This window comes from Sarcophilus harrisii, chromosome 3 (genome assembly GCF_902635505.1).
Source record: "Sarcophilus harrisii chromosome 3, mSarHar1.11, whole genome shotgun sequence".
Lineage (NCBI taxonomy): Eukaryota > Metazoa > Chordata > Mammalia > Dasyuromorphia > Dasyuridae > Sarcophilus > Sarcophilus harrisii.
The window spans coordinates 320,160,345-320,186,969 of NC_045428.1; the positions used below are offsets into that span (position 1 = coordinate 320,160,345).

At 33.4% G+C, this 26,625-nt stretch overlaps 1 protein-coding gene across 1 annotated transcript in view; it reads left to right on the plus strand.

The window, feature by feature from the left end:
* MAP3K2 (mitogen-activated protein kinase kinase kinase 2) overlaps positions 1-26,625 on the plus strand; it is a 110,517-nt gene that overhangs the window by 68,296 nt on the left and 15,596 nt on the right. The window contains exons 7-14 of the mRNA XM_031959868.1: positions 392-482; positions 9,360-9,490; positions 10,001-10,080; positions 15,781-15,848; positions 16,657-16,749; positions 17,266-17,469; positions 18,496-18,644; positions 19,708-19,839. Of these exons, the coding sequence (XP_031815728.1) occupies positions 392-482; positions 9,360-9,490; positions 10,001-10,080; positions 15,781-15,848; positions 16,657-16,749; positions 17,266-17,469; positions 18,496-18,644; positions 19,708-19,839 (948 nt within the window). The remainder of the gene's footprint in view (positions 1-391; positions 483-9,359; positions 9,491-10,000; positions 10,081-15,780; positions 15,849-16,656; positions 16,750-17,265; positions 17,470-18,495; positions 18,645-19,707; positions 19,840-26,625) is intronic.

Genomic DNA, 26,625 nt, shown 5'->3' on the forward strand with positions numbered 1-26,625 from the left:
TAGATAGAAGAAAAACAGAAAGACTTCATAGAAAATTTCTATTAACAGAGTTGATGCTAAAAAATAAAAAATTTAAAAAAAAACCTTTTTTGTGATCCTCAAAAGACAGCTTTCATATAGGTTATTTTCACAAGATTAATATAATAGTCATGTATAACACTTTATTGTGTAATTTCAGTGGAATTAGCTTTAGCTATTGTACTCTGTGAGTGTGCATTGATAAGAAAGCAAATAATTTACCATGAATAGATTGCCATTATTAGAGCAAAAAGTAAAAATAAAACAAAAAATGGGTTATACTTGGAGGGAAATAAATTTCAAAGAGAAAAAAAATCTCATTGAAGGAATAATATGGGGAATTTTCATTTATTTTTCTTTTTTCAATTATTAGGCTGCCAACTTGGAGCCTTTACCATCTCTGGAAGATTTGGATAATACAGTATTTAGAGTAACAGAGATTAAAAAACGGCTTCCTGTCATAGGTAAGAACTTCCATTTACTGAATACAGAAATAGAGTTTCTGGGGCCTTTTTCTAGGCTTTTTCAGGTAGGTATCATCTAAAACCATTTTTGCTAAATAAAAATCTGCTTATTGTTTCTATGACCTTTTTTAGTCATCCTTTTCCTGTGTGTTCAAGAATGTATTTCATATTAACAGTAACAAAAAACCTGAATTCTTTGTAATTTTAATGATCAACCAATAACCAACTTAAAGAAAATTTAAGAAAATGCATCTCCCTCCCTTCTTTGTAACTGTAGATGTGGGATGTTGCATAAATTGTCAGACTCTGTTGACATATTGGTTAGTGTTTTGCAATGCCTTTTTTTCCCCCTTCCTTTTTTATTTTTTGTTATAAGGCTTAATCACAAAGATTCTGGAGTGGTGTGCCATTTTTTTCTACACATCATTTTTGCAGATGTGAGGAACTGAGGAAAACAGGAGTAAAATGCTTAGTTAGGGTCACACAGCTACTAAATGTTCAAGGCCGGTTTTAAACTCAGAAAGATGAGTCTTTTTGACTTTAGACCCAACACACTATCCTCTATGCTGCCTAGCTACCAAAGGTAACCTATCCATCTACCCATCTATCTGTCTTTCAAGCATTTCAAGATTATTAATCACCAGTGTTGCTATTTAATTTTTTCTAATATCGTTTCTTCATATTTGACAAAATCTCAAAAGTAATCAGATAGGTTTTATTTCTCCAAAAAAAAAATCAGTAACAGTAATTTCAAGATATTAAAATTAACAGATGAACTTAATTTTGCATTTTTAAACTACCTATTTTCTTTTTAATTCTGTTAAGGACAAAACTAAAATTAAAATTGATAACTATTTCCACATAAATTATTTATTTCTACTTTATTAGAATTTGCTGCTCTTGCATCCTATTTGTACTAATCCATGCCAACTAAATTTCAATAGAAAGAAATATGATTCCTACCTACTGTTAAAGTAACTAAATCTTATAAATGGGTAGTAGATAGTTTTATGCATGGATATGTAAAATGAAATAGAAATTTTTCAAGGGTCTGTTGCTAAGTAATGATGATGATAATGGTTTTTATTTATATAGCATTAAGATGAGGCAACTAAGACAACATTAACAACTACCAATTCATATGCTTATTTTCTTATATTTATAAAATTATGCCATAGGCTATAAGAATAACTATTACTTCATAATTGTTAGGCAATTCTTTGACTTTTACATTTGTATTGCATGACAAGTATATACAGCCCTTATTATTTCTGCTGGTTAAGGATAGATAACTCTACTTCTTAGTAGCATTTTGTGAGTATGTCAGTTGAATTTTTTGTTTGTGTAGAAAGAGTTAAAAATATAAAATGCAAAAGGAAGAGAAAAAAATAATCATTGATGATCACTTTTATGCAGATATATCCTCATCTAATGTTGAGTCATTAAAATCATAAGATATATAGTATATAGTAGATAGTGTTCAAGTTTTGCCTTATTTTATTCCCAGGGAAAATAAGTTCTTTCTAGTTAAAAAAGTGGCATCATGAAGAGTCAGACATGACTAAACAACAACAAAAAAATTAAAAATAAAGTAAAAACTATCTAGTTCTAACCTATATATTTCCAGCCTCATTTTTAAAATTATTATTATAGCTTTTTATTTACAAGATATATGCGCGGTTAATTTTTCAGCATTGACAATTGCAAATCTTTTGTTCAATTTTTCCCCTCCTTCCCCTCACTCCCTCCCCCAGATGGCATGTAGACCAATACATGTTAAATATGTTAAAGTATATGTTAAATACAATATACGTATACATGTCCATGCAGTTATTTTGCTGCACAAAAAGAATCGGGCTTTGAAATAGTGTACAATTAACCTGTGAAGGAAATAAAAAATGCAGACAGATAAAATTAGAGGGATTGGGAATTCTATGTAGAGGTCCACACTCATTTCCCAGAGTTCTTTCACTGGGTGTAACTGGTTCAATTTGTTACTGTTCTATTGGAACTGATTTGGTTCATCTCATTGTTGAAAAGGGCCATGTCCATCAAAATTGATCATCATATAGTATTGTTGTTGAAGTATATAATGATCTCCTAGTCCTGCTCATTTCACTCAGCATCAGTTCATGTAAGTCTCTTCAGGTCTTTCTGAAATCATCCTGCTGGTCATTTCTTACAGAACAATAATATTCCATAACATTCATATATCACAGTTTATGCAGCCATTCTCCAACTATGGGCATCCATTCGGTTTCCAGTTTCTGGCTACTACAGAAAGGGCTGCCACAAACATTTTTTCATATACAGGTCTCTTTCCCTTCTTTAAGATCTCCTTGGGATATAAGCCTAGTAGTAACACTCCTGGATCAAAGGGTATGCATAGTTTGATAACTTTTTGAGCATAGTTCCAAATTGCTCTCCAGAATGGCTGGATGTATTCACAATTCCACCAGTAATGTATCAGCATCCTAGTTTTCCCACATCCCCTCCAACATCCCCTGTCATTCTAGCCAATCTGGCAAGTGTGTAGTGGTATCTCAGAGTTGTCTTAATTTGCATTTCTCTGATTAATAATGACTTTGGAGCATCTTTTCATATGGCTAGAAATAGTTTCAATTTCTTCGATTGAGAATTGTCTGTTCTATCCTTTGAGCATTTATCAATTGGAGGATGTCTTGATTTCTTATAAATTAGAGTCAGTTCTCTATATATTTTGGAAATGAGGCCTTTCCAGCCTCATTTTCTACCGTTCTCTTTTACAAACTGTTTCAGGCAGACTACTTTTTACACATATTCCCAGAGCTTAATATTCTGTAAAAGAAAACAGTTTCCTTATACTTTTATTATATAAGAAAATATAATTCCTTAATATTCCAGTATAAGAAAACTGTGCATTTACAAGTAATTCCCCAGTCCTGAAATGCACTTTCTTGCTGCTGCTTAGAATTCTTGGCTGTCTTCAAGGTTAATTTCCCATGTTATCTCTTTCATTAAATCTTTACTGATATCCCAAGTCAATAATTTTCTCTCCCATCTCAATTTTCCTTTTATTACACACATACATACACACACACACACACACACACACACACACACACACAATATCTTCCAGATCTCCTTGAGTTCAAGGACTATTTTGGTTTTGTCTTTCTGTACTCAGATGAAGCTTTATATGTTCGATTCATTTAAGCCTGACTTTTCAGAAAAATCCCCAGAAGTAATTGTATCTTTTAAGGTTCAATATATTTCAACTTTGCAAATTCAGAAAAGATGTGATAAGGATTTATTAAATTGATTCATCCGAAAGCTAAACTCAGAGTAGACCGATTTATAAACCAGGTGCCAATTTATTCTTTTTTGTGGGGGGAAAAGGGGGATGAGGCATTGGGGGTTAAGTGTTGCCCAGGGTCACACAGCTAGAAGGTATCAAGTGTCTGAGGCCAGATTTGAACTCGGGTCCTCCTGGCCCCAGGGCCAGTGCTCTATCCACAGTGCCATCTATTTACCCCCAGTTTATTCATTTGTAATAAGAACTGCGTTAAGATAAAGGCTGATTTTGATCTCCAAATATAGGACTCGAGAAACCTTAAAAGGTAAAAAGAAATATTTCTATTATAAAGATATATAAAGAACACATGTATAATTTGTTCTAGAAACTAGAGGTGGGAAGGAAATTATACCAGAAAAAGGGTAAAATGGGGGTACTACATCTCACGAAGAGGCAAAAGAAACCTGTTATATCTGAGAGAAAGAAAGGAGGGGGGTGAACATAGCGTGTATCTTATTCTCATCATAATTGGCTTAAAGAGAAAAATATTAAACATATTCGATTTACAGTGAAACTTCTCCCACCTCATTGAACATTGGGAGGGGGAAAGTGAAAAGGGAAGGAGTAAGCTAAGCAGAAGAGAATACAGAAATTGTGAGGAAAGGGAGTAAGAAAGGGGGAGGAACTCTAAAGTAGAGGGAGGTATACTAAAAAGAGAGGGCTGTAAGAAGCAAGTAGTGCTCACAAGTTAAGTACTAGGGAGAGGGGTAAGGAGGAAGGAAAGGAGAAAAGCATAAGCAAGAGTTAACAAGATGGCAACTAATACAAAATTAGTAATTTTAACCATAAATGTGAATGGAGTAAACTCCCCCATAAAGAGAAAGCGGTTAGCAGACTGGATTAAAAGCCAGAATCTTACAATATGTTGTTTACAGGAAACACACTTGAAGCAGAGCAGTACATACATAGTAATGGTAAAAGGTTGGAGTAGAATCTACTATGCTTCAGGTGAAGTCAAAAAAAAGCCGGGGTAGCCACCTTATCTCAGATCAAGCAAAAGCAAAAATTGATCTAATTAAAGGAGATAAGGAAGGGCACTATATCTTGCTAAAGGGTAGCATAGATAATGAAGCAATATCAATATTAAACATATGTGCACCAAGTAGTGTAGCATCTAAATTCTTAAAAGAGAATTTTCTTAATTCTTGAAAGAGAAATTAAGAGAGCTGCAAGAAGAAATAGACAGCAAAACTATAATAGTGGGAGATCTCAATCTTGCACTCTCAGAATTAGATAAATCAAATCATAAAGTAAATAAGAAAGAAGTCAAAGAGGTAAATAGAATACTAGGAAAGTTAGAAATGATAAATCTTTGGAGAAAACTAAATGGAGACAGAAAGGAGTACACTTTCTTCTCAGCAGTTCATAGAACCTATACAAAAACTGACCATATATTAGGACATAAAAACCTCAAATTCAAATGCAGAAAGGCAGAAATAGTAAATATATCCTTTTTAGATCACAATGCAATGAAAATTACATTCAATAAAAAGCCAGGAGAAAATAGACCAAATAATCATTGGAAACTAAATAATCTCATTCTAAAGAATTGGGTGAAACAGCAAATCATAGACATAATTAATAACTTCACCCAAGAAAATGACAATAATGAGATGTTATACCAAAATATGTGGAATGCAGCCAAAGCAGTAATAAGGGGAAGTTTCATATCTCTAGAGGCTTACTTGCATAAAATAAAGAGGAGGTCAATGAATTGGGCTTCCAACTAAAAATGCTAGAGGAAGAACAAATTAAAAATCCCCAGTCAAACTTAAACTTGAAATTCTAAAAATAAAAGGAGAGATTAATAAAATTGAAAGTAAGAAAAAAAAAACTATTGAATTAATTAATAAAACTTAAAGTTGGGTCAATGAAAAAACCAACAAAATAGATAAACCCTTAGTAAATTGATTAAAAAAAGGAAAGAGGAAAATCAAATTGTTAGTCTTAAAAATGAAAAGGGAGAACTCTACAGTAACAAAGAGGAAATTAGAGCAATAATTGGGAGTTACTTTGCCCAAATTTATGCCAATGAATTCAATAACTTAAATGAAATGGAAGAATGCCTTCAAAAATATAGTTTGCCCAGATTAACAGAGGAAGAGGTACATTGGTTAAACAGTTCCATCTTAGAAAAAGAAATAGAACAAGCTATTAATCAACTCCCTAAGAAAAAATCCCCAGGACCAGGTGGATTTACATGTGAATTCTACCAAACATTTAAAGAACAATTAACTTCAGTGCTATATAAACTATTTGAAAAAATGGGGATTGAAGGAGTACTACTAAATTACTTTTACGACACAGACATGGTACTGATATCTAAACCAGTTAAGTTAAAAACAGAGAAAAAAAATTATAGACCAATCTCCCTAATGACTATTGATGCTAAAATCTTAAATAAAATATTAACAAAAAGATTACAGAAAATCGTCCCCAGGATAATACACTAACCAAGTAGGATTTATATCAGGAATGCAGGGGTGATTCAATATGAGGAAAACTATTAGCATAATTGACTATATCAAAAACCAAATTAATAAAAACAATATGATCATCTCAATAGATGCAGAAAAAGCATTTGATAAAATCCAACATCCATTCCTAATAAAAACACTTGAGAGCATAGGAATAAATGGACTTTTCCTTAAAATAGTCAGGAACATATATTTTAAAACTATCAGTAAGCATCATACCTAATGGGGATAAACTGGAACCATTCCCAGAAAGATCAAGAGGGAAACCAAGGTTGCCCATTATCACCATTATTATTCGTTATTGTATTAGAAACGTTAGCCTTGGCAATAAGAGTTGAGAAAGAGATTAAAGGAATTAGAGTAGGTAATGAGGAAAACAAATTATCACTCTTTGCAAATGATATAATGATATCCTTAGAGAACCCAGAGATTCTACTAGAAAGCTATTAGAAATAATTTATAACTTTAGCAAAGTTGCAGGATACAAAATAAATCCACATAAATCCTCAGCATTTTTATACATCACTAACAAAATCCAACAGCAAGAGATACAAAGAGAAATTCCATTCAAAATAACTGTCAGTAGCATAAAATATTTGGGAATCTATCTACCAAAGGAAACTCAGGAATTATATGAGCAAAATTACAAAACACTTTCCATACAAATAAAGTCAGATTTAAATAATTAGAAAAATATTAAATGCTCTTGGATAAGCCAAGCTATACCAATCAGACTCCCAAGAGAATATAATTTAATGATCTAGAAAAAATAACAATTCATATGGAAGACCAAAAGGTCGAGAATCTCAAGGGAATTAATGAAAAAAAAATCAAATGAAGGTGGCCTAGCTGTACCTGATCTAAAACTATATTATAAAGCAGCGTTCACCAAAACTATTTGGTATTAGCTAAGAAACAGATTAGTTTAAAAAAAAAAAAAAAAAAGAAACAGATTAATTGATCAGTGGAATAGGTTAGGCTCACAGGACAAAATAGTCAATAACTACAGCAATCTAGTGTTTGACAAACCCAAAGATCCCAACTTTTGGGATAAGAATTCACTATTTGACAAAAACTGGAAATTAGTGTGGCAGAAATTAGGCATGGACCCACACTTAACACCATACACCAAGATAAGATCAAAATGGGTCCATGATTTAGGCATAAAGAACGAGATTATACATAAATTAGAGGAACATAGGATAGTTTACCTCTCACTTGTGGAGGAGGAAGGAATTTGTGACCAAAGATGAACTAGCGTTCATTATTGATCACAAAATAGAAAATTTTGATTATATCAAATTAAAAAGCCTTTTTACAAATAAAACTAATGCAAACAAGATTAGAAGGGAAGCAACAAACTGGGAAAACATTTTTACAGTTAAAGGTTTTAATAAAGGCCTCACTTCCAAAATATATAGAGAATTGACTCTAATTTATAAGAAATCAAGCCATTCTCCAATTGATAAATGGTCAAAGGATATGAACTGACAATTTTCAAGTTATGAAATTGAAACTATCTCCACTCAATATGAAAGTGTTCCAAATCACTATTGATCAGAGAAATGCAAATCAAGACAACTGAGATACCACCACACACCTGTTAGATTGGCTAAGATGACAGGAAAAAATAATGATGAATGTTGGAGGGGATGTGGAAAAACCGGGGCATTGATGCATTGTTGGTGGAGTTGTGAACAAATGCAACCATTCTGGAGAACAATTTGGAATTATGCCCAAAAAGTTATCAAACTGTGCATACCCTTTAATCCAGCAGTGCTACTACTAGACTTATATCCCAAAGAAATACTAAAGAAGGGAAAAGGACCTGTAAGTGCCAAAATGTTTGTGGCAGCCCTGTTTGTAGTAGCTAGAAACTGGAAAATGAATGGATGCTCATCATTGGAGAATGGTTGGATAAATTGTGGCATATGAATGTTATGGAATATTATCGTTCTGTAAGAAATGACCAACAGGATGATTTCAGAAAGGCCTGGAGAGACTTACATGAACTGATGCTAAGTGAAATGAGCAGAACCAGGAGATTATACACTTCAACAACAATACTGTATGAGGATGTATTCTGATGGGAGTGGATATTTTTGACAGAGATCTAATGCAGTTCCAATTGATCAATGATGGACAGAATCAGTTACACCCAGAGAAGGACCACTGGGAAATGAATGTGGACTGCTTGGATTTTTCTTTTTCTTCCCAGATTATTTTTACCTTCTGAATCCAACTCTTCTTGTGTAACAAGAGAATTGTATGGTTCTGCACACATATATTGTGTCTAGGATATACTATAACATATTTAACATGTATAAGACTGCCTGCATCTAGGGGAGGTGGTGAACGGAGGAAGGGAAAAGTCGGAACAGAAGTGAGTGCAAGATATAATGTAAAAAAATTACCCATGCATATGTTCTGTCAATAAAAAGTTATATTAAAAAATATATATATATATAAAGTCTGATTCTGGTCTTCTATCCTTTTTCTTAGCTGGGTGTTTCAAGAAGTGATATTATAGATCAGTCTTTTGTTTTTGTTTTGCTAATCTTAGCAAAAAGATCTATGGTTCTTCAAGAATATCTTTTTTTGAATATATTTTGATATCATTTGTTTCTTATGCTACCAACATTTTCTAATATTATCCTCTTTGCACTCCCCATTCTCTTGCCCCCTTTTAAATCAGTATTTCTTAAACTTTTTTTTGTGTCATAGATACCTGGGGCACTTTGGTGAAGCTTATTGAGTCCTCAGGCTAATAATGTTTAAAGGATTGCAAAAGAAAGCAACCATTGAAATGCAATTATAAACTCTCTTTTAAAAAAACAAGATCACAGACCCCTGAGTTAAGAACCCCTATTCTATAGGAACCCAAGTGTTGGAGTCAATTGCTATTTTGCCATTGACAAGTGGAAATATTTAAGAATCTATGTATTATGAGCTAATTAAAACATGGTTCAAAAATCTTTTTTCAGGTAGAAAACAGAATATAAATTTATTTACTGGTGTTTATATATTCAGTATTTTAATGATTTTTTTTTTTTTTTCAATTTAAAGGTCCTACAACAAGAGATAGAAGTTCACCTCCTCCTGGTTACATTCCAGATGAGCTACATCAGGTTGCCAGAAATGGGTCATTTACTAGTATCAACAGTGAAGGAGAGTTTATTCCAGAAAGCATGGACCAAGTAAGTAAATTAATTATATGATTCGGAGGTCAGAGGGCAAGCAGGAGTTGTCAAGATCACTGAGCCTTTGTTAGCAAAAATTTGCCAGGTATCTGATACGTATTTTTTTTTTCACCTATAGAATATAATTTGTAATAACTTTCTTCTCTAGTTGAATAGCAAAAAATACAGAGAAATTCCTGTAGTTCACTGAGTTGGGAACAGTGTTTTATTTCTATTCATTATGTAAAAATTTAGTTTATCATTGTTTTTCATCTAAAAATTTTTTTATCTACTAATTCAAAGATTACTAGTGATTTTACATGTTTCAAAGAGAAAAAGGAAAAATTAACAAAAGTGTTATAGTTTTCTGCTATAACTGTGACATAAAAATTTGAGGGCTTTAAAAAATTTATTAATATTTTCAAAATATTACAGTTTTGAGTAGTGTCTTATTTATTTATCTAGAGAAATTAATTTTAAACTTAAGCTCCAGAAATCTTCAACATTATCATGGTATTTCATTTCTAGATGTTGGATCCACTTTCATTGAGCAGTCCTGAAAATTCTGGCTCAGGAAGCTGTCCATCACTTGATAGTCCTCTGGATGGGTAAGGCCCTGAGTGCTTATTTGTGATAGAAAAATATGGGGGCAGTGAATATTATATTCTTAAGCTAAACTTTATTTATTTATTTATTTTTATTATAGTAACTTTTTATTGACAGAACCCATGCCAGGGTAATTTTTTTACAGCATTATCCCTTGCACTCACTTCTGTTACGATTTTTCCCTCCCACCCTCTACCCCCTCCCCTAGATGGCAAGCAGTCCTATATATTTTGAATATGTCATAGTATATCCTAAATACAATGTACGTGTGCAGATCCAAACAGTTTTCTTGTTGCACAGGGAGAATTGGATTCAGAAGGTAAAAATAACCCGGGAAGAAAAACAAAAATGCAAACAGTTTACATTCATTTCCCAGTGTTTTTTCTTTGGGTGTAGCTGCTTCTGTCCATCATTGATTAATTGAAACTGAATTAGGTCTCTTTGTCAAAGAAATCCACTTCCATCAGATTACATCTTCATACAGTATCGTTGTTGTCGTATATAATGATCTCTTGTTCTGCTCATTTCACTTAGCATCAGTTCATGTAATTCTCTCCAAGCCTCTCTGTATTCATCCTGCTGGTCATTTCTTACAGAACAATAATATTTCGTAACATTCATATACCACAATATTTACCCAACCATTCTCCAATTGATGGGCATCCATTTATTTTCCAGTTTCTAGCCACTACAAACAGGGATGCCACAAACATTTTGGCACATACTGATCCCTTTCCCTTCTTTAGTATCTCCTTGGGGTATAAGCCCAGTAGAAACACTGCTGGATCAAAGGGTATGCACAGTTTGATAACTTTTTGGGCATAATTCCAGATTGCTCTCCAGAATGGTTGGATTCTTTCACAACTCCACCAACAATGTATCAGTGTCCCAGTTTTCCCACATCCCCTCCAACAATCATCATTATTTTTTCCTGTCATTTTAGCCAATCTGACAGGTGTGTAGTGGTATTTCAGAGTTGTCTTAATTTGCATTTCTCTGATTAATAATGATTTGGAACACTCTTTCATATGAATAGTAATAATTTCAATTTCATCATCTGAAAATTGTCTGTTCATATCCTTTGACCATTTGTCAATTGGAGAATGGCTTGGTTTCTTTTAAATTAGAGTCAGTTCTCTATATATTTTGGAAATGAGGCCTTTATCAGAACCTTTAACTGTGAAGATGTTTTCCCAGTTTGTTGCTTCCCTTCTAATCTTGTTTGCATTAATTTTGTTTGTACAGAAGCTTTTTAATTTGATGTAATCAAAATTTTCTATTTTGTGATCAATAATGGTCTCTAGTTCGTCTTTAGTCACAAATTTCTTTCTCCTTCACAAGTCTGAGAGATAAACTATCCTATGTTCCTCCAATTTATTTATAATCTCGTTCTTTATGTCTAAATCATGGATCCATTTTGATCTTATCTTGGTATACGGTGTGAAGTGTGGGTCCATGCCCAATTTCTGCCATACTAATTTCCAGTTATCCCAGCAGTTTTTGTCAAATAATGAATTCTTATCCCAAAAGTTAGGATCCTTAAGCTAAACTTTAGCAGGTCACTTAATGTTCTTTGGATCTTCATCTTTAGAAAATTTTGGATTTCCATATTATAAAATTTTCCTTTCAACACTAAAGTTCTAAAAATCCTATGTAACGCCTTGTTTGATCAAATACAACTCTTTAAACAATTTAAACTGAGAAATGAAGCAGATTTGTTTTTCATTTCTAATTTTTATATACTCTTTTAAAAATATATCAGATTTCTATTCTGCTTATTTCCAAAAACTCTTTCAAGTTTGAGTTGCATATAAAAATTAACATTTTAAAATGGAATAATAAAAGGAATAAAAACTAGTTAAAAGTAACAGAGAAGCAATGTTGCCAGTCAACAAAGATGAATAGATTTCCTAAATAGCAAGTATTGAATTTAGTTCTAAATTTCTTGAAAGCTAAGGCAAAGAGGAAAACGTGAAAGTTAATCTAGAGAGACAACTTGCTGTCACTGAATTGAAGAAATAATTTAGTGTATTTATAGAAGTAAGGGGTTTTGAATAACAGCAAAATCTATTCTTAATTATGATTTTACTTTGTGAAGCACAAAAAAGTTTAGTTTCTTAGAAATTGTTTCTTATATCGACTCTATGAAAATTAAACTAAAGAAATAATTTTAAATCTTAATTCATTAATAAAGACAAATCTACAGACATTTAAGCATCTACTGCAAAATGTACTAGATGCCAGAAAGGGATGCAAAATTTAATTTTACAGATAAGTGAAATGGAGCAGCTCAGTGACTTTCCAGTTGTTACATAGATAAGAAGTATCTGTGGTAGGATTCAAATTCAGTTCTCTGACAACAAGTTTATTCTATCTCACCAAATATTCTATCACATAAACCATAAAAAAGCTGACCAAAATAATTGAAGAAATATTAAATTTTCATGGTAGGTCAAGCTAATTAATAAAAATGACAGTACTACCAAAATTTATTTTCTTATCCCCATACAAAACTAAAAAGTATAGAGCTAAAAAAGATTAATAACAAAATTCAGCTAGAAGCACAAAAGATCAAGAACTCAAGGAAAACAATTTAAAAAGTAGGAATAAAAGGAGACCTTGCAATATCAAATTTTAAACTACATAAAATATCAAAACAGTTTGGTACTGGTTGATCAATAAAAGAGAGGAGGTACACAATATATAGAAACTTATGAACCTTAGCCTAGTTTTTAGTAAACCCAAAGGTCCCAGTAAGAATTCATTAGTCAACAAAACCTTCTAGAAAAATTTAAAAAACAGTATGCTAGAAATTGTTTAGATCAATACTTCATGCCATATACTAACATAAACTCTAACTGGCCTTAGGGATTAGGTATAAAAGGATATACCAAGCATAAGAAAGGTTATTTTGGCAGGAGTATGAATGATGGATTGGTGGTAGGAGAGAATAAAGCCCTGATGACCTGATGGGAATTATAATATTATAATTACCAACCAGGTAATTGGTAGATTTCTACCAATTTCTAAGGACCAGGAATAGAATCTTGGGGAAAACCTACATTAACTTATCAAGAAGAGGATACAGAAAGAAGTGGAGAAAGGAAGAGAGAGAAAGAGAACTACTACAGTGATATATCTGAAGCAAAGGGAAGAAAGAATCTACTAGTAAGGGGTAGTGGTAAATAGTGTGGTCTTGGTGAGATGAAGACTGAAAATAGGTCATTATATTAGTAATTAGGCAATCAGATTAGTTTTAGTAGAGCAGAGAGCAAAAGCTAGATTTTAAGGAATGAATATAAGGATGATATGAGGAAGCAGAAGCATCAACTCAAGAAAATGAATTTAAATTATTTAGCAGTGAAAGAGTGGAAAGAATGAGAACAGTAATTTGATGGTGTTGTCATCCTTAGTTAGATAACTCATAAACTTTTATATACAATTCTAATCCCTTTTCAACACTCCAGTTCCACACCAGCTGTCTACTAGACATCTATACTTAGAAGTCATTTAGGTATTTCAAACTAAATTTTCTAAAACTAAATCTTTGCCCTTCCATATAATCTTTATTTTAATAGCACCACCATTTTCTTAGGTTTCCAAGTCTATAGCCTAAAAGTTATCCAAGACTCTTCCTTCTTTACCTTCATCATCTAATCAATTGCTAAGTCATGTCAGTTTTACTTTCATAGAATTTCTCTAAGCCTCATCATCACTTAGACTATATAATATTCTAATTGGCTTTCTTTGTTTCAGTATTTTCCCTTTCTAGTTAGTATTCTACATACTTCCAAAATAATCTTTCCAATTTTTTTTATTTCTTATTTTATATTACTCTTTAATGTGATTTACATTCTAACCAAATTTACTATGAGAGATTGCCACAATTTGTTATTCCATTTTTCACTTCTACATTCACAGAAACTATTCCATTTATTTGAATTGCACTCCCTTTTCATTGCTCCCTTTCTGAATCTCTGCATTCTTCTAAAACTTAAGCTCAAGTACCACCTATACCATTAATCCTATCTTAATCCTTTTTCACTTCACCAGTTGTTCATATTGATTTTTTCCCTCATGTTATTTATCACTTTTTTGTGAGTGTTTGTGAGTGTGTTTATATTACCTTAGCAGAATGTAGTAAATTTATTTTTTATCCTTGTCTCGACTCAGTATATTAAAGCCTTGGTAGTGAATGAAATAGTTTACATTATACACAAGAGAGAAAAGAGGGTGAGGCAGAACCTTGAATAATTATCATTTCTCTCGAATAGTAGTCATTTTAGAGAGTTAGATAGAAAAAGAGGAGCCATCTAGTATTATAGAGGAGAAGTTAGAAAATTGGAGTACAGCCAGAATAGTATGACATCTAGGAAACCTAGGGAAGAGAGACTATCTAGGAAGAGATAGGGTGATGAGTTCAGATATTGCAAAGAGATGAGAGGCTAACCATTAAACATGGACATTTTATATAACAAATTACAAAATGATCATTGAATTTAGTGATTAGGAACATGATGCCAAGACACAAGGTATTTACATTTCAGAATTTGGCTCTAATCTCTACTTGGAGCCTTATTTCATTCTATTCCCCTACAGAAATTTTATGTTTCAGCTAAATTGAACCACTGGCCTTTTCTCAGAGGTAATATTCTATCTTTTAACTTAATCATTCACAGAGGCCATCCCCTCCCCTGGATGTGCTTCCTCTTTATCTCTGCTTCTCTGAATTCTTTTCTTACTTTAAGGCTCTGTTTAAGTGTCACCAGTTAATTCTCTTCCTCATCAGTTTTCCTTCTACTGTACTTAGTTGTGGATATGATCAGTCCTCCCAAAATAATGTAAACAAGTACCTTGAGGACAAGAACTATTCTTTTTTTTTTCCCTTTTGTAGTGTGGGCACTAAGCAAAGTGCCTTATACATGGATATTTACTGAATGTTTTAAGTTGAATTGCCTGAATGTACATTTAGCACCATATTAGAAATCAAATTAAGTTTGCTTAATAGGTGGATTTGGAAATTTTAAAGTTTTGTTACATATTTTTATTTGCCTTTCATAGACTATATATTAATAAAATGGGTAGTTTTTTTTAGACAGAAGAGACACCAGTTGCTGCTAAGATCTTTACTATTAGTGTTCCCTCTCTTGATTTCACACAAGTAATTCTCATCATATACAATCTTCTACAGTTTGCAAGAATGGAGAATGCTAATTTTGGGGGAAATCTATGCCTCCTTGAGCCTCCTGAAAATTTGTGAAAATAATATCTTAAGATATATCATAGCTATAGTTTCAGACATGATACATGCTTAATTTTCAATTACTGAGGAACATGGAATCTGAGGTTGTCATGTAACTGGTTTGCTAATTGGAAAGCAAAACTGTCAAGATTTCTTTTTTCCAGTGTAATGCTAAATAAATAGCTAGATTAACTGTTGTTGTTGTTGTTGTTGTTGTTTTCCATTTCAGTTGTTTTGGTAGACACAATCATTGTCTCTAAACTACCTCACTATTAGAATACTTATTGTTTACTCCACATTCTAATATGTTGTCTTATACACAGAAAGTTTATGAGTGAAACTTCAGGGGCAGTTTCAATAATTTTTATGTTAGATTCCAATATTGCTCATTAAAATCTGTGTTTGCCATTACTAATTTTTCTGTTAATTATTTTTTGTATATTTCATTTTACATTTATAGTGACAGCTATCCCAAAACTCGAATGCCAAGAGCACAGAGCTATCCAGATAATCATCAGGAATTTACAGGTTAGATTATAAAGATTCCAGATTTTTAAATTGATTTTATTTTATATACAAAGTGGTTATTTTTTTCAATGGGGAAACAGTTTATAAAGTACATTTTTTTTTATTTTTTTTTTTTATTTAATAGCCTTTTATTTACAGGTTATATGCATGGGTAACTTTACAGCATTAACAATTGCCAAACCTCGACCTCCTCCCCTAGATGGCAGGATGACCAGTAGATGTTAAATACATTAAAATATAAATTAGATACACAATAAGTATACATGACCAAAACATTATTTTGCTGTATAAAAGGAATCAGACTCTGAATATTGTACAATTAGCTTGTGAAGGAAATCAAAAATGCAGGTGGGCATAAATATAGGGATTGGGAATTCAATGTAATGGTTTTTAGTCATCTCCCAGAGTTCTTTCTCTGGGCATAGCTGGTTCAGTTCATTACTGCTCCATTGGAAATGATTTGGTTGATCTCGTTGCTGAGGATGGCCAAAGTACATTTTTTTAAAGTCATGCCTACTTACTAGATTTATTCTTCCAAACTTAATGGGAGAAAGGACTATTGACATAGGCAGAGAAATTAAGGTACTTGCTACCCTTATATATAGGGGAAGAGTCCCTGAGGTATATTTTGGACTAATCTAGATTCGATTTATTGTATATACATGTATATGTATCTAGAAAATGTCTAAGCTAAATTGATGCAATGTTGAAAATTTTTTTTTGGTAAGACAAAAATAATATACTGTATAGGTATGGGGTTTGCAGTTATATATTTTTTAAGATTACTGTGTTTTTCTTTTTCTCTCAGATTATGATAACCCTATCTTTGAGAAATTTGGAAAAGGAGGTACTTATCCTAGAAGATATCATGTATCATATCACCATTCAGACTATAATGATGGTAAGTTACTTTCATTTTTAATTCAGAATCTATAGTAAAAATTCATTTTTAATAGTTTTTTCTAAATAACTTGGTAGTTTCCTGTCATTAATCTCCTAGGCATTTGGTTTTCTAACATTCCCCAAAAGTATATGAAATTGGCTAATAACTTGAAATGAAATCTATAGTACAATATCTTCATAACAAAAGCCATTCTTGTCTCACTTTGGCCTTTGGCTTCTCTTGTCTGTCCACTTTTTTCATTTGTGTTTCCAGTTCTTCCTTTCCCTAATTTCCTTATTTTTGTTTTATAATGTTCTTTCAAAAATATGTAACCTTGAATTGATTACTTTGTAGAAAAGTATTATAATAATTATAATAAACCTAAAAGAATATAATTATCTGGCTGTTAATATTAATGTTTCCTGGCTTGGGCAAGAAAAAAACTTACATTATTTCCTGGAATACAAATTTTAAATAATTTAAAATTTAACACCATTAATAAATTATAATATAAATTTAAAAATTATTTTATAGGTCGCAAGACTTTTCCAAGGGCCAGACGGACTCAAGTGAACAGCTTCCGTTCTCCAGTCAGTTTCAGTCCTACTGATCGTTCATTAAGTACTAGTAGTGGAAGCAGCATCTTTACCCCCGAGTATGAAGATAGCCGAATGAGAAGGGGAAGTGATATAGAAAATCCCACTCTGACTGTAATGGACATAAGCCCACCCAGTCGCTGTAAGTAGTAGTAATTAGTGCATCATAAATGGATTTTATAGTGAAGGCTTAACCAATTTAGGAGTCTATTTCTAAGCTCCTGAGTTGTAAAGATAATGCTGCTAAATTTATCTTATACTGAGAAGTATCTTATACTGTTTGACTCTATTGTGAATGTGTTATAAGAAATTACTTAGCCTCCACTTCAAAGTGGTGGTAATGTTAATAGTTCAGATCATACAGTTTATTTAATTTCGTTTATATTTAAAGCTTGGTATGTCAAAACCCTGAGGTGAGTTTTTTCAAGTTACAAAGCTTAAAAAGAAGATAAGATTTAAGACCTTTAAAATGTGTCCTAAACTAGAAACTTAGCATCATAAACTCAGAATTAGAAGGATCCCCAGACTCCATAAAGTCCATATTCCTCATTTTACAGAGGAGGAAATTAAGACTGAGATTCAGTGACTTTCCCAGGGTCACACAGCAAGTAAGTATCTGAAACACAATTTTAAACTGACATCCTCCTTTTTCCAAGTTCACTACAGAGATGGACTATCAGTAGAAAAGATGAAATGTTTTGCTTCTTAACTTCCAGCTCAGGATTTTTTCATTTGAAAAAAAGTGTGGTTAACTATTATTTAGCAGTTTAAAAATTCAACTTTTTTTTTTTATCCTGTGGCCCAAAGCTTAATAAAAAACATTTGTTACAGAACATACTTTGCTAACTTATCTTGTAATCTTGTGGCATTTCTCAAAGACAATTCTTAAAATTTTCAGCTTTTTTTTTCTATTAATTTTCATACTTTAGACATGCCAGCAAATAACTAAAAGAGCAACATTTTCTCTAAGGAGAAAAAAAAAGTATATATCTGTTTTTTAACATGTATGTTAGATTTAGTTTCTGAAAGGTTTAACCAAGATATGCCCTTTAAAGCTTTTCTTTAATAAGCTGAACATATTAATTTAGTTTTAATGAAACCCTTACTCATTTGATTTCTGATTTATGTTATTAACTATCCCCTACTAAGTAAAACATCTATTTTTCAGCACCAAGAGCACCAACTAACTGGAGACTGGGTAAATTGCTTGGTCAGGGAGCCTTTGGCAGAGTATATTTATGTTATGATGTTGATACAGGAAGAGAGCTGGCTGTTAAACAAGTTCAGTTTGACCCTGATAGTCCAGAGACTAGCAAGGTAAGAACCATCATATAAACTGTGATTACATCAACACATTGAATTAAATTTAATAGGCAGTGATATTTTCTACTTTCTCTTAATACAAATCATTTCAGTTCTCCATTGAAAAGTTTTGATATAACTAAATAATATGCAATGATTATTCTGAAATTTTTATGATGTGAATTTTCCAAATCTGATTCAGTATATATTTTTAAATTTTTTAAAAATAATAGCTTTTTATTTTTGAAATACATACAAAGATAGTTTTTAACATTCACCCTTGACAAACCTTGTGTTCCAAAATTTTGTCCTTTCTCCCCACCCCTTTCCCCAGACAGCAAATAATTTAATATCATTTAAACATGTGCATTTCTTCTAAATACATTTCTATATTTGTCATGCTGCACAAGAAAAATCCGATTTAAAAAAAAAAAATGTCAAAATACTTTGTTGTGATCCATATTCAGTCTCTATAGTCCCCTTTTTGGATGCAGATGTGTCTCTTCATCATAAGACTATTGGAATTGGCCTGAATCATCTCATTGTTGAAAATAGCCAAGTCCATCAGAGTTCATCATCACATAATCTTGTTATTGCTATATACAATGTTCTCTTGGTTTAACTCACTTCAATTACCATCAGTTCATGTAAGTCTTTCAAGGCCTTTCTGAAATCAGTTTTGCTGTTCATTTCTTATAGGACAATAATATTCGATACCATAATACAAACATAATATAAAATACTATTAAAAATAATAATAACACACAATAACTTATTCAGCCACTCTCCAACTGATAAGCATCCACTCAGTTTCCAATTCCTTGCCACTGCAAAAAGGGCTGCCACAAACATTTTTGCACATGTGGATGATTATAGTTTTAACCACTAATTAAGGATAAAGTTTCTGTTATCAAAGCACAGTTTATGGGCGTTTTATACACACATACACACACACACACACACGTATGTTATTTCCCAATGAGTATTTTAAAGCAAACTCTGCATCTTTGTTATGTCATATCTTTGAGCTGTAATTGTTTTAAACATTTTATAAGCTTTACTATAAATTATTTTTCAGGAAGTAAATGCACTTGAGTGCGAAATTCAATTGTTGAAAAACCTGCTGCATGAGCGAATTGTTCAGTATTATGGCTGCTTACGGGATCCCCAGGAAAGAACCCTTTCCATATTTATGGAATATATGCCAGGGGTAAGTTAATGAATCTTTTAAAGAAAGTGTTTGTTATTCAAGATATGTCCTCAAAAAAAGCATACCAAAAGTTTAAGAACCAAAATAATCTCTCTGGTAATAAATGGGCAGTATAATGACAAAGAAGCCTGAAAAGAATATGCAGGCTTAAATGAAAAGTTAAATGAGTTACAGGAGAAAATAGTAAAGTTATACTAGTGGGGGACCTTAACTTTTCCCTCTCAGAACTAGATAATCTAAGAAAAAATAAACAAGAAAGAAGTTAAGGGGATGAATAGAATTTTAGGAAAGCTAAATAACCAGTTTGGGAGAAAATTGAATGGGAATAGATAGGAATACGTTTTTTTCTCAGTAGTATATGGCACCTACATAAAAATTGATCCTGAAAATGCAGAAAAGCAGAAATATTAAATATGTCCTTTTCAGATCATAATGCAATAAAAATTACATTCTATAAAGGAATATGGAAGCCTAATTTAAAATTAAATTCAAAGTACTGAGTGTACATAGGTAGATTTGAAAAAAGGAAATTTATAAAAAGATCTTGTGTCTCTCATAAATATAATAAAGGTCTTTATCACTGCCTTCCCAGTGAAACTGTACTTCTAGAGAGCTGTATTCATTTTCTCCACCATAACGCTGGTTGCTGGACTTCCCTGTATTCTTAGCTGTATCATATGTGCTGCATTACTCAGACTTACCCCACTATGAGCAAAAAACCCTTTAAAATAAAAAGAGAAATACCATCAACCTCAGAGATTCTGAAATATATACAGCTATAATATATATCTAAAAGCTCCAAATTCAGGTCTCAGTGACTATCACAGAGAAATTAATTAAAACCCTCTCTCTCTCTCTCTCTCTCACACACACACACACAGTTGAGACTAAATGATTTGCCCCATGTCACACACCTTAGGAAGTATTAAGTGTCTGAGACCGGATTTGAACTCGGGTCCTCCTGACTTCAGAGTTAGCACCATCTCCAATTTTTATATTAAAAAGTGCCTTAGTGTGTATTGCAGCCACCATTAACATCTCAATAAAGAGTACCACATACTGAAGGCTGTCAAAAACAAATTAGAAACCAAATAATCTAATTCTAAAAGAATGAGTGGGTAAAATAACAAATCATAAAAACAATCAATTTCATTAAAGAAAATGACTAACAATGAGATATATTACCAAAATTTTGGGGACGCAGCCAAAGCAGTATTTAGGGGAAATATGTCTTTAAATACTTGGATCAATAAAATGGGGGGGGGGGGAAGCAGATTGATTAATTGAGCATGGAACTTCAAAAAAAGAAAAAGAAATAGGAAAAATAATATATATTAAATCCCCAGTTAAACACCCAAATTGGAAATCCTGAAAATCAAAAAAAAAAAAAAATATTGAAAGAAAAGCATTAAACTAATAAATAAAAATAGGCTCTGGTTTTACAAAGAAACCAATAAAATGGAGACAGCTAGGTGGTGCAGTGGATAGAGTACCAGCTCTGAAGTCAGGAAGACCTGATTTCAAATGTGGCCTCAGACACTTAACACTTCAAGCTATGTGACCCTAGGCAAGTCACTTAACCCCAGTCTGTCAGATTGGCTAAAATGACACAATAAAATAGATAAATCATTTGTTAACTTGATTTAAAAGGAAAACCAGATTATCACTATCAAAAGAAAAGAGTTGAATTCACCACCAGTAAGGATGAAATTAAAGCTATTAGTTATTAGGAGCTATTTTGCCCTATTACATGCCGATAAATCAGATAATTTAATTGTCTAATTGTTAATATATCAATATAAAATGCCCAGGTTAACAACAAAGGAAATAGAATGTTTAAATAATCTCAATTTAGAGAAAGAAATTGAAGTAACCAGCATTCCCTAGGACCAGTTGGATTCATATATCTGGCATCAGTGTCTGAAGGGCTGCTGACATCTGGGCGATCCCTCTTGGCCATTGTCTGGTCTTTCTCTTCTTGGATCCCCAGGTCATAAATGTTTCTGGTTGGGATCCACTCCTCTTCTGTTAGGTCTCCATCTGGAATGGCAAGAGCCATCCAGGACCCCAAACAATGACCCAACCTGGGCCCTTGCAGATGCCATCTAAGCCCTTCTACATCACTGTGGAGAGAGAGTTCTTGTCCTTGTCAGCCAGTCTGTTAGTTAGCCGCGCTTTCTGTATGTGCCAGAAGCGCATTGCTGGGGTAAAATTAAAATAATTTGAAAATTGTAGGCAGATACATGTATCTATTGCCACATCTCATGTAAATCCCAAAATTCCCTTCTCTTGTATGGATGGGAGCATATTGGGGGTATAAATAATCTGTCCGTTGATGGCTTGGCCAGGAGGATTATATGGGATGCCAGTGGAATGGGCAATGCCAAATTCAATGCAAAAGGATGTAAAGGCAGAAGATGTATAAGCTGGTCCATTACCTGTCTTAAGTGCATGTGAGATTCCTACAATGGAAAAATAATGATAATGATGACTGATCACATGCCGGAGTGCTTCTCCTAATTGAAGTGAAGTCATAAAGAATTGAGAATGTATATCCATGGTTACATGGATGCTCTGCCTTTTAACATAAGTGATGTCCATTTGCCATAGAGCAGCAAAACCATGGGTTTTTTTTTTCCTGGAGGGAGCATAGGAGCATGAAAAGAAAGGCAAGCTACACAACCTTTTACTATGCTTCTAGCTTCCTCTTTAGTTATCCCAATTTGCAAATGTAAAGCTCTAGCAGCCTGATGATAAAAGTTAGGATTTGAAAGTCCACTATGAAAATGGATATTACAATACTTACCTGAGTGCCTTCTCACTTGCTCTCAAAGTTCTTTAAAGAGCTGATATATATTAAAAACTACAAAGTTTATTTTGACTGTGGCAATTCTTTGTACCACATCTACTGAATAAGCCGGATCAAAAATTATATTTACTACCCATGTGCAAGGCTTGGAGCTGTGGCCAATAAATTTTTCCACTCTGGGATGTTTTCATAACACACATCAATTTGTGCATTGGTAAAAGAGGTGTATATTTTGCCAGGTCTTGTCCCAGACAATTGTACTACTTTCTTAATGACTTTTATTGAATTTCTAGCCACAAGCACTGGGTAAGGAATAAAATTTTGTTCTGGTTGTGCTGTTCACTTACTTCATCATACTGTCTCCTTGATGAAGGACTGCTGTGGGTGCCTCTTTTGTAACAAAAACTGTTGTTTCCGATACTTTTTGAGTTATTCTTTCAGCTATATTAGATCGAGCCAATTCAGTCTCTCTTAGAGCCTCTTGAGCTTCTTTTGTAAGCTGGCATGGTGAGTCTAAAGCACTGTCTCCTCTCAAAATGTCATACAATGGTGATAACATAACTTTTGGAGATGCTTTTCTTACAAGAGTAAGATCAGCAGCCACATGCATTTGACACATAGTAGGGCTATTCTTCATTCCCTGTGCCAAAACTATCCATTCAAATCTTTTATAAGGTTCAGCTGAATTAATGCTGGGCACTTAAAAGACAAATCCCTTCATATCCTCATCTAGAGGGATAGAATAGAAATAATTCTTAATCCAAAGAGAATTCCCTAGGCAATTGAGGAGATGGAAGCCCAAGATAAAGAACTTCCATTGTTTCCATCTTTCCATTTACCTTTCTCGAATCAATCAACATTATCCATTCTCCAAATTTCCTTTTTATAACAAATTCAGGGGAATTCCAAGGACTTAGAAAAGCTTGTAAATGTCCTTGGTTAAGTTGGTACTGTCCTATATCTAATGATGTCTGCATTTTTTCCCTTTGTAAGTCTTCCCCACTGATTGCTGGGGAACCTTTCAACTATAAAATAAATAAAAACATCTGTCTTTAAATTCCCATCTCAAAGAGGTAGCACTAATTTTGGCTACTATAGATCCTTTTATGCCAGACATATAGGTGTTTGCTGTAATCTTTAGCTAATTACTAAACCAGCTGGCACCTCTAATAGCTGTACAATCTACGGTTGTATCTACCAACCTTTTCAGTGCTAGGCCATTCATATGGATAATGAGCAAAGGACATTTAGCTGTAACAGATGCAGTCCATAATGTCCCTGAATTCTGTTGCCAGAAGTCAAAGTTTGAATAACTATCACCAAAATATATTTCAGGAGTGTGAGTCAATAAGCTTGATGTTACTTCTCCTCCTGGGTCACAGATCACCCATTGTCTATCTATATTAGTGATTGGGACAATAGCTACACATTTCTCAGTTTCTCAAATCAGTCTAAAAATAGACATTGTCTTATAAGCACTCTCAAAGAGTGAAGTGATCAGTGTGTGGAAGCAAAAGAACAAAAGTGAACAAAGACGAGTTTCAGCTCTCCAGAGGAATATCTTTATAGTCCTATGGGCATAAAACTACTCTCTCTAACTATAATCTCCTACCCCCACTGGCTTCCTTAGAGACTAAACTGAGCAGGTTGGAGAGCTGCATTTTCAAAGACTCTCTGAGCACTGTAACAGTTGCTGCCATTAAGGCACCACAAGTCTCTTTTGCTTCAGGCTATGAAGCCTAGTCGTCCCCCTCTCCCCCTCCCCCCCCCATCGTAATGATGACATAGGGGGTTGGAACTGGTTTAGTGGGCGGTGCTGATATCATCACCTCCCATTCCTTCTCTCCCAGCCCAAGAAGGCCAAGTTGAGGGGGGAAAGTCAGGAAGGAAATGGGAAATTCTGGGGTGGTAGGCAGAGTTGAAGCTGAAACTGAATTTTGCATATGAAAAGAACCAAACCTCTTCCCATTAGAGTAGTTAGTTCTTTTCTCAGTAAAATGACTCCACCCAATAGATCCCTTTAAGCAGTAGCAGATGAGATAAATTAATAAAATGCCAAAGAGTATTTCTCTGGTTAACTTCTACATGGTATGTTCACCAACTTTCTGCTTGTTTTTTTCCCTTATATTTCCTGGTTTGACTGTTCAAGTTAAAATCTTACCTAGTTTTAAAACTTGGGGGATTCTTTAACTTACAGTATTCACTTGGTATTTCCATTATTAACTGCTGTTATAGTAACTTCTTTTTCCTTCTCAGTTTCAGTCAGTAGGCTGAACTCTTGTTCTTTCTGTTCTAATTGCTATAACTTAACTTTGTGTCCTTTCTCTAACTCGGCTTGTAATTCTTTTATCTCTTTTTTTATTGTCTGTAATGTGATTTTTTTTGTTTTTTTCTCTAACTCAGCCTTTAACTCTTGTATTTTTTGCTATATATTCTCAGTCATCTCTATTATCTCTAGATTTTTTTCCTTGCTGAGAAGTATTTAATGGGTGTGGGAGTAAATGCCTCCTAAATTCATATTGCTTTTCTGCCTTCCCTCCTGGGTGGGGAACTATTGCACCTTCCTGATTAACAGGGTCTGGCAATTTACAGTGCATCCATGTTGACATCACTTGTGAATGCCCATGATGGCATTCACTACTCTTGTGAATACCCTTGTTGATGCCTACTCAGCATTCATTATTGCTAATCTCTCCCAATTCCCAGGCCCTCGGAGAATTCTCCGGTCACTGTCTTTTGCAGTGGTTAAACTGATTTTCCAAGCTTAGCTCTGTCTGAGGTCTTCAGAGATCTCTGACCACCATTTCATATAACGATGGTTTAAATGTATGATAGAGCACTGAAGAACAGCCATGTGCAAGCTCAAGATCTTTTATTCCATGTGTTCACATCCTGCCCCCTAGCTGACTTCCTGCTGATTCCTAGTGAACTGATCAAAGAGACCTACTTCCTTGTCCCCACAGCTTAAATGGGATCTATGAGGTCATGCACAGCCAACCAGAGAAGGAGACGCCTCCCATTAATGATGCCGATCTCAATGCAGCCAGAGTTCACTTTTATTCACAGAAATCACATCTGGGAATCTCAGGCTACAATGCCTCTGTTTACTTCCTGATTGTGCAGTGCCTGACTTCTCCCCCGACCCTTATACATATTCATGATGATACAGCATGTTTTTGGCTATTGATGTTTGCCTAAAGTTTAATTATTATCCATTTTTATTGCAGTAGTCCACTGGGAGAACTGAAAATAAAATTACTAAATTAATTAATCTATGATTCATCCAGTTTGATCTTTTGCTCTGAATTCATATTGTGATCCTATGTCTTTAACAATAGCAAGATACCAAAAGATCTAATCCTTTTCCTGTAAAAGAAGCTATTAAGTTACAGTACATTCAACACAGTCTTGAAAAGCATTAGTATTACAGTGGTGTAAACTATAAAAAAAAAAAATCAAAGTCTAAAAACAAAATTTTTGTCATCTGCCTTGTTTTTAAATTTTTGAGTTCTTGATCCAGCTATTCTGGAGAATAATTTGGAACTATGTCCAAAGAGAATTCAATTGTGCATATCCTTTGATCCAATAATACCACTCCTTGGTCTGTATCCCCACAAGATCACCAAAAGAGAAAAAGGACTTACATATATAAAATATTTATATCTGTTCTTTTTGTGATGGCAAGGAATTGGGAATTGAGATGATGCTCATCAGTTGTTGAAAATCTGACCAAGCACAATAATATTGTGTTATTAAAAAATGACAAACAGATAGATTTCAGAAAAACTCAGAAAGGCTTACTTGAATTGTTGCAAAGTGAAGTGAGCAGAACCAGGATAACATTGGATAACAGGATAAAATATCAGCAATATGATCAACTGTGTACAGCTTAGTCTTTCTCAGCAATACGATCATCAAGACAGTTTCAAAGAATTCATGTTGAAAAATGCTATTCACATCCAGAGAAGCAATTGGAG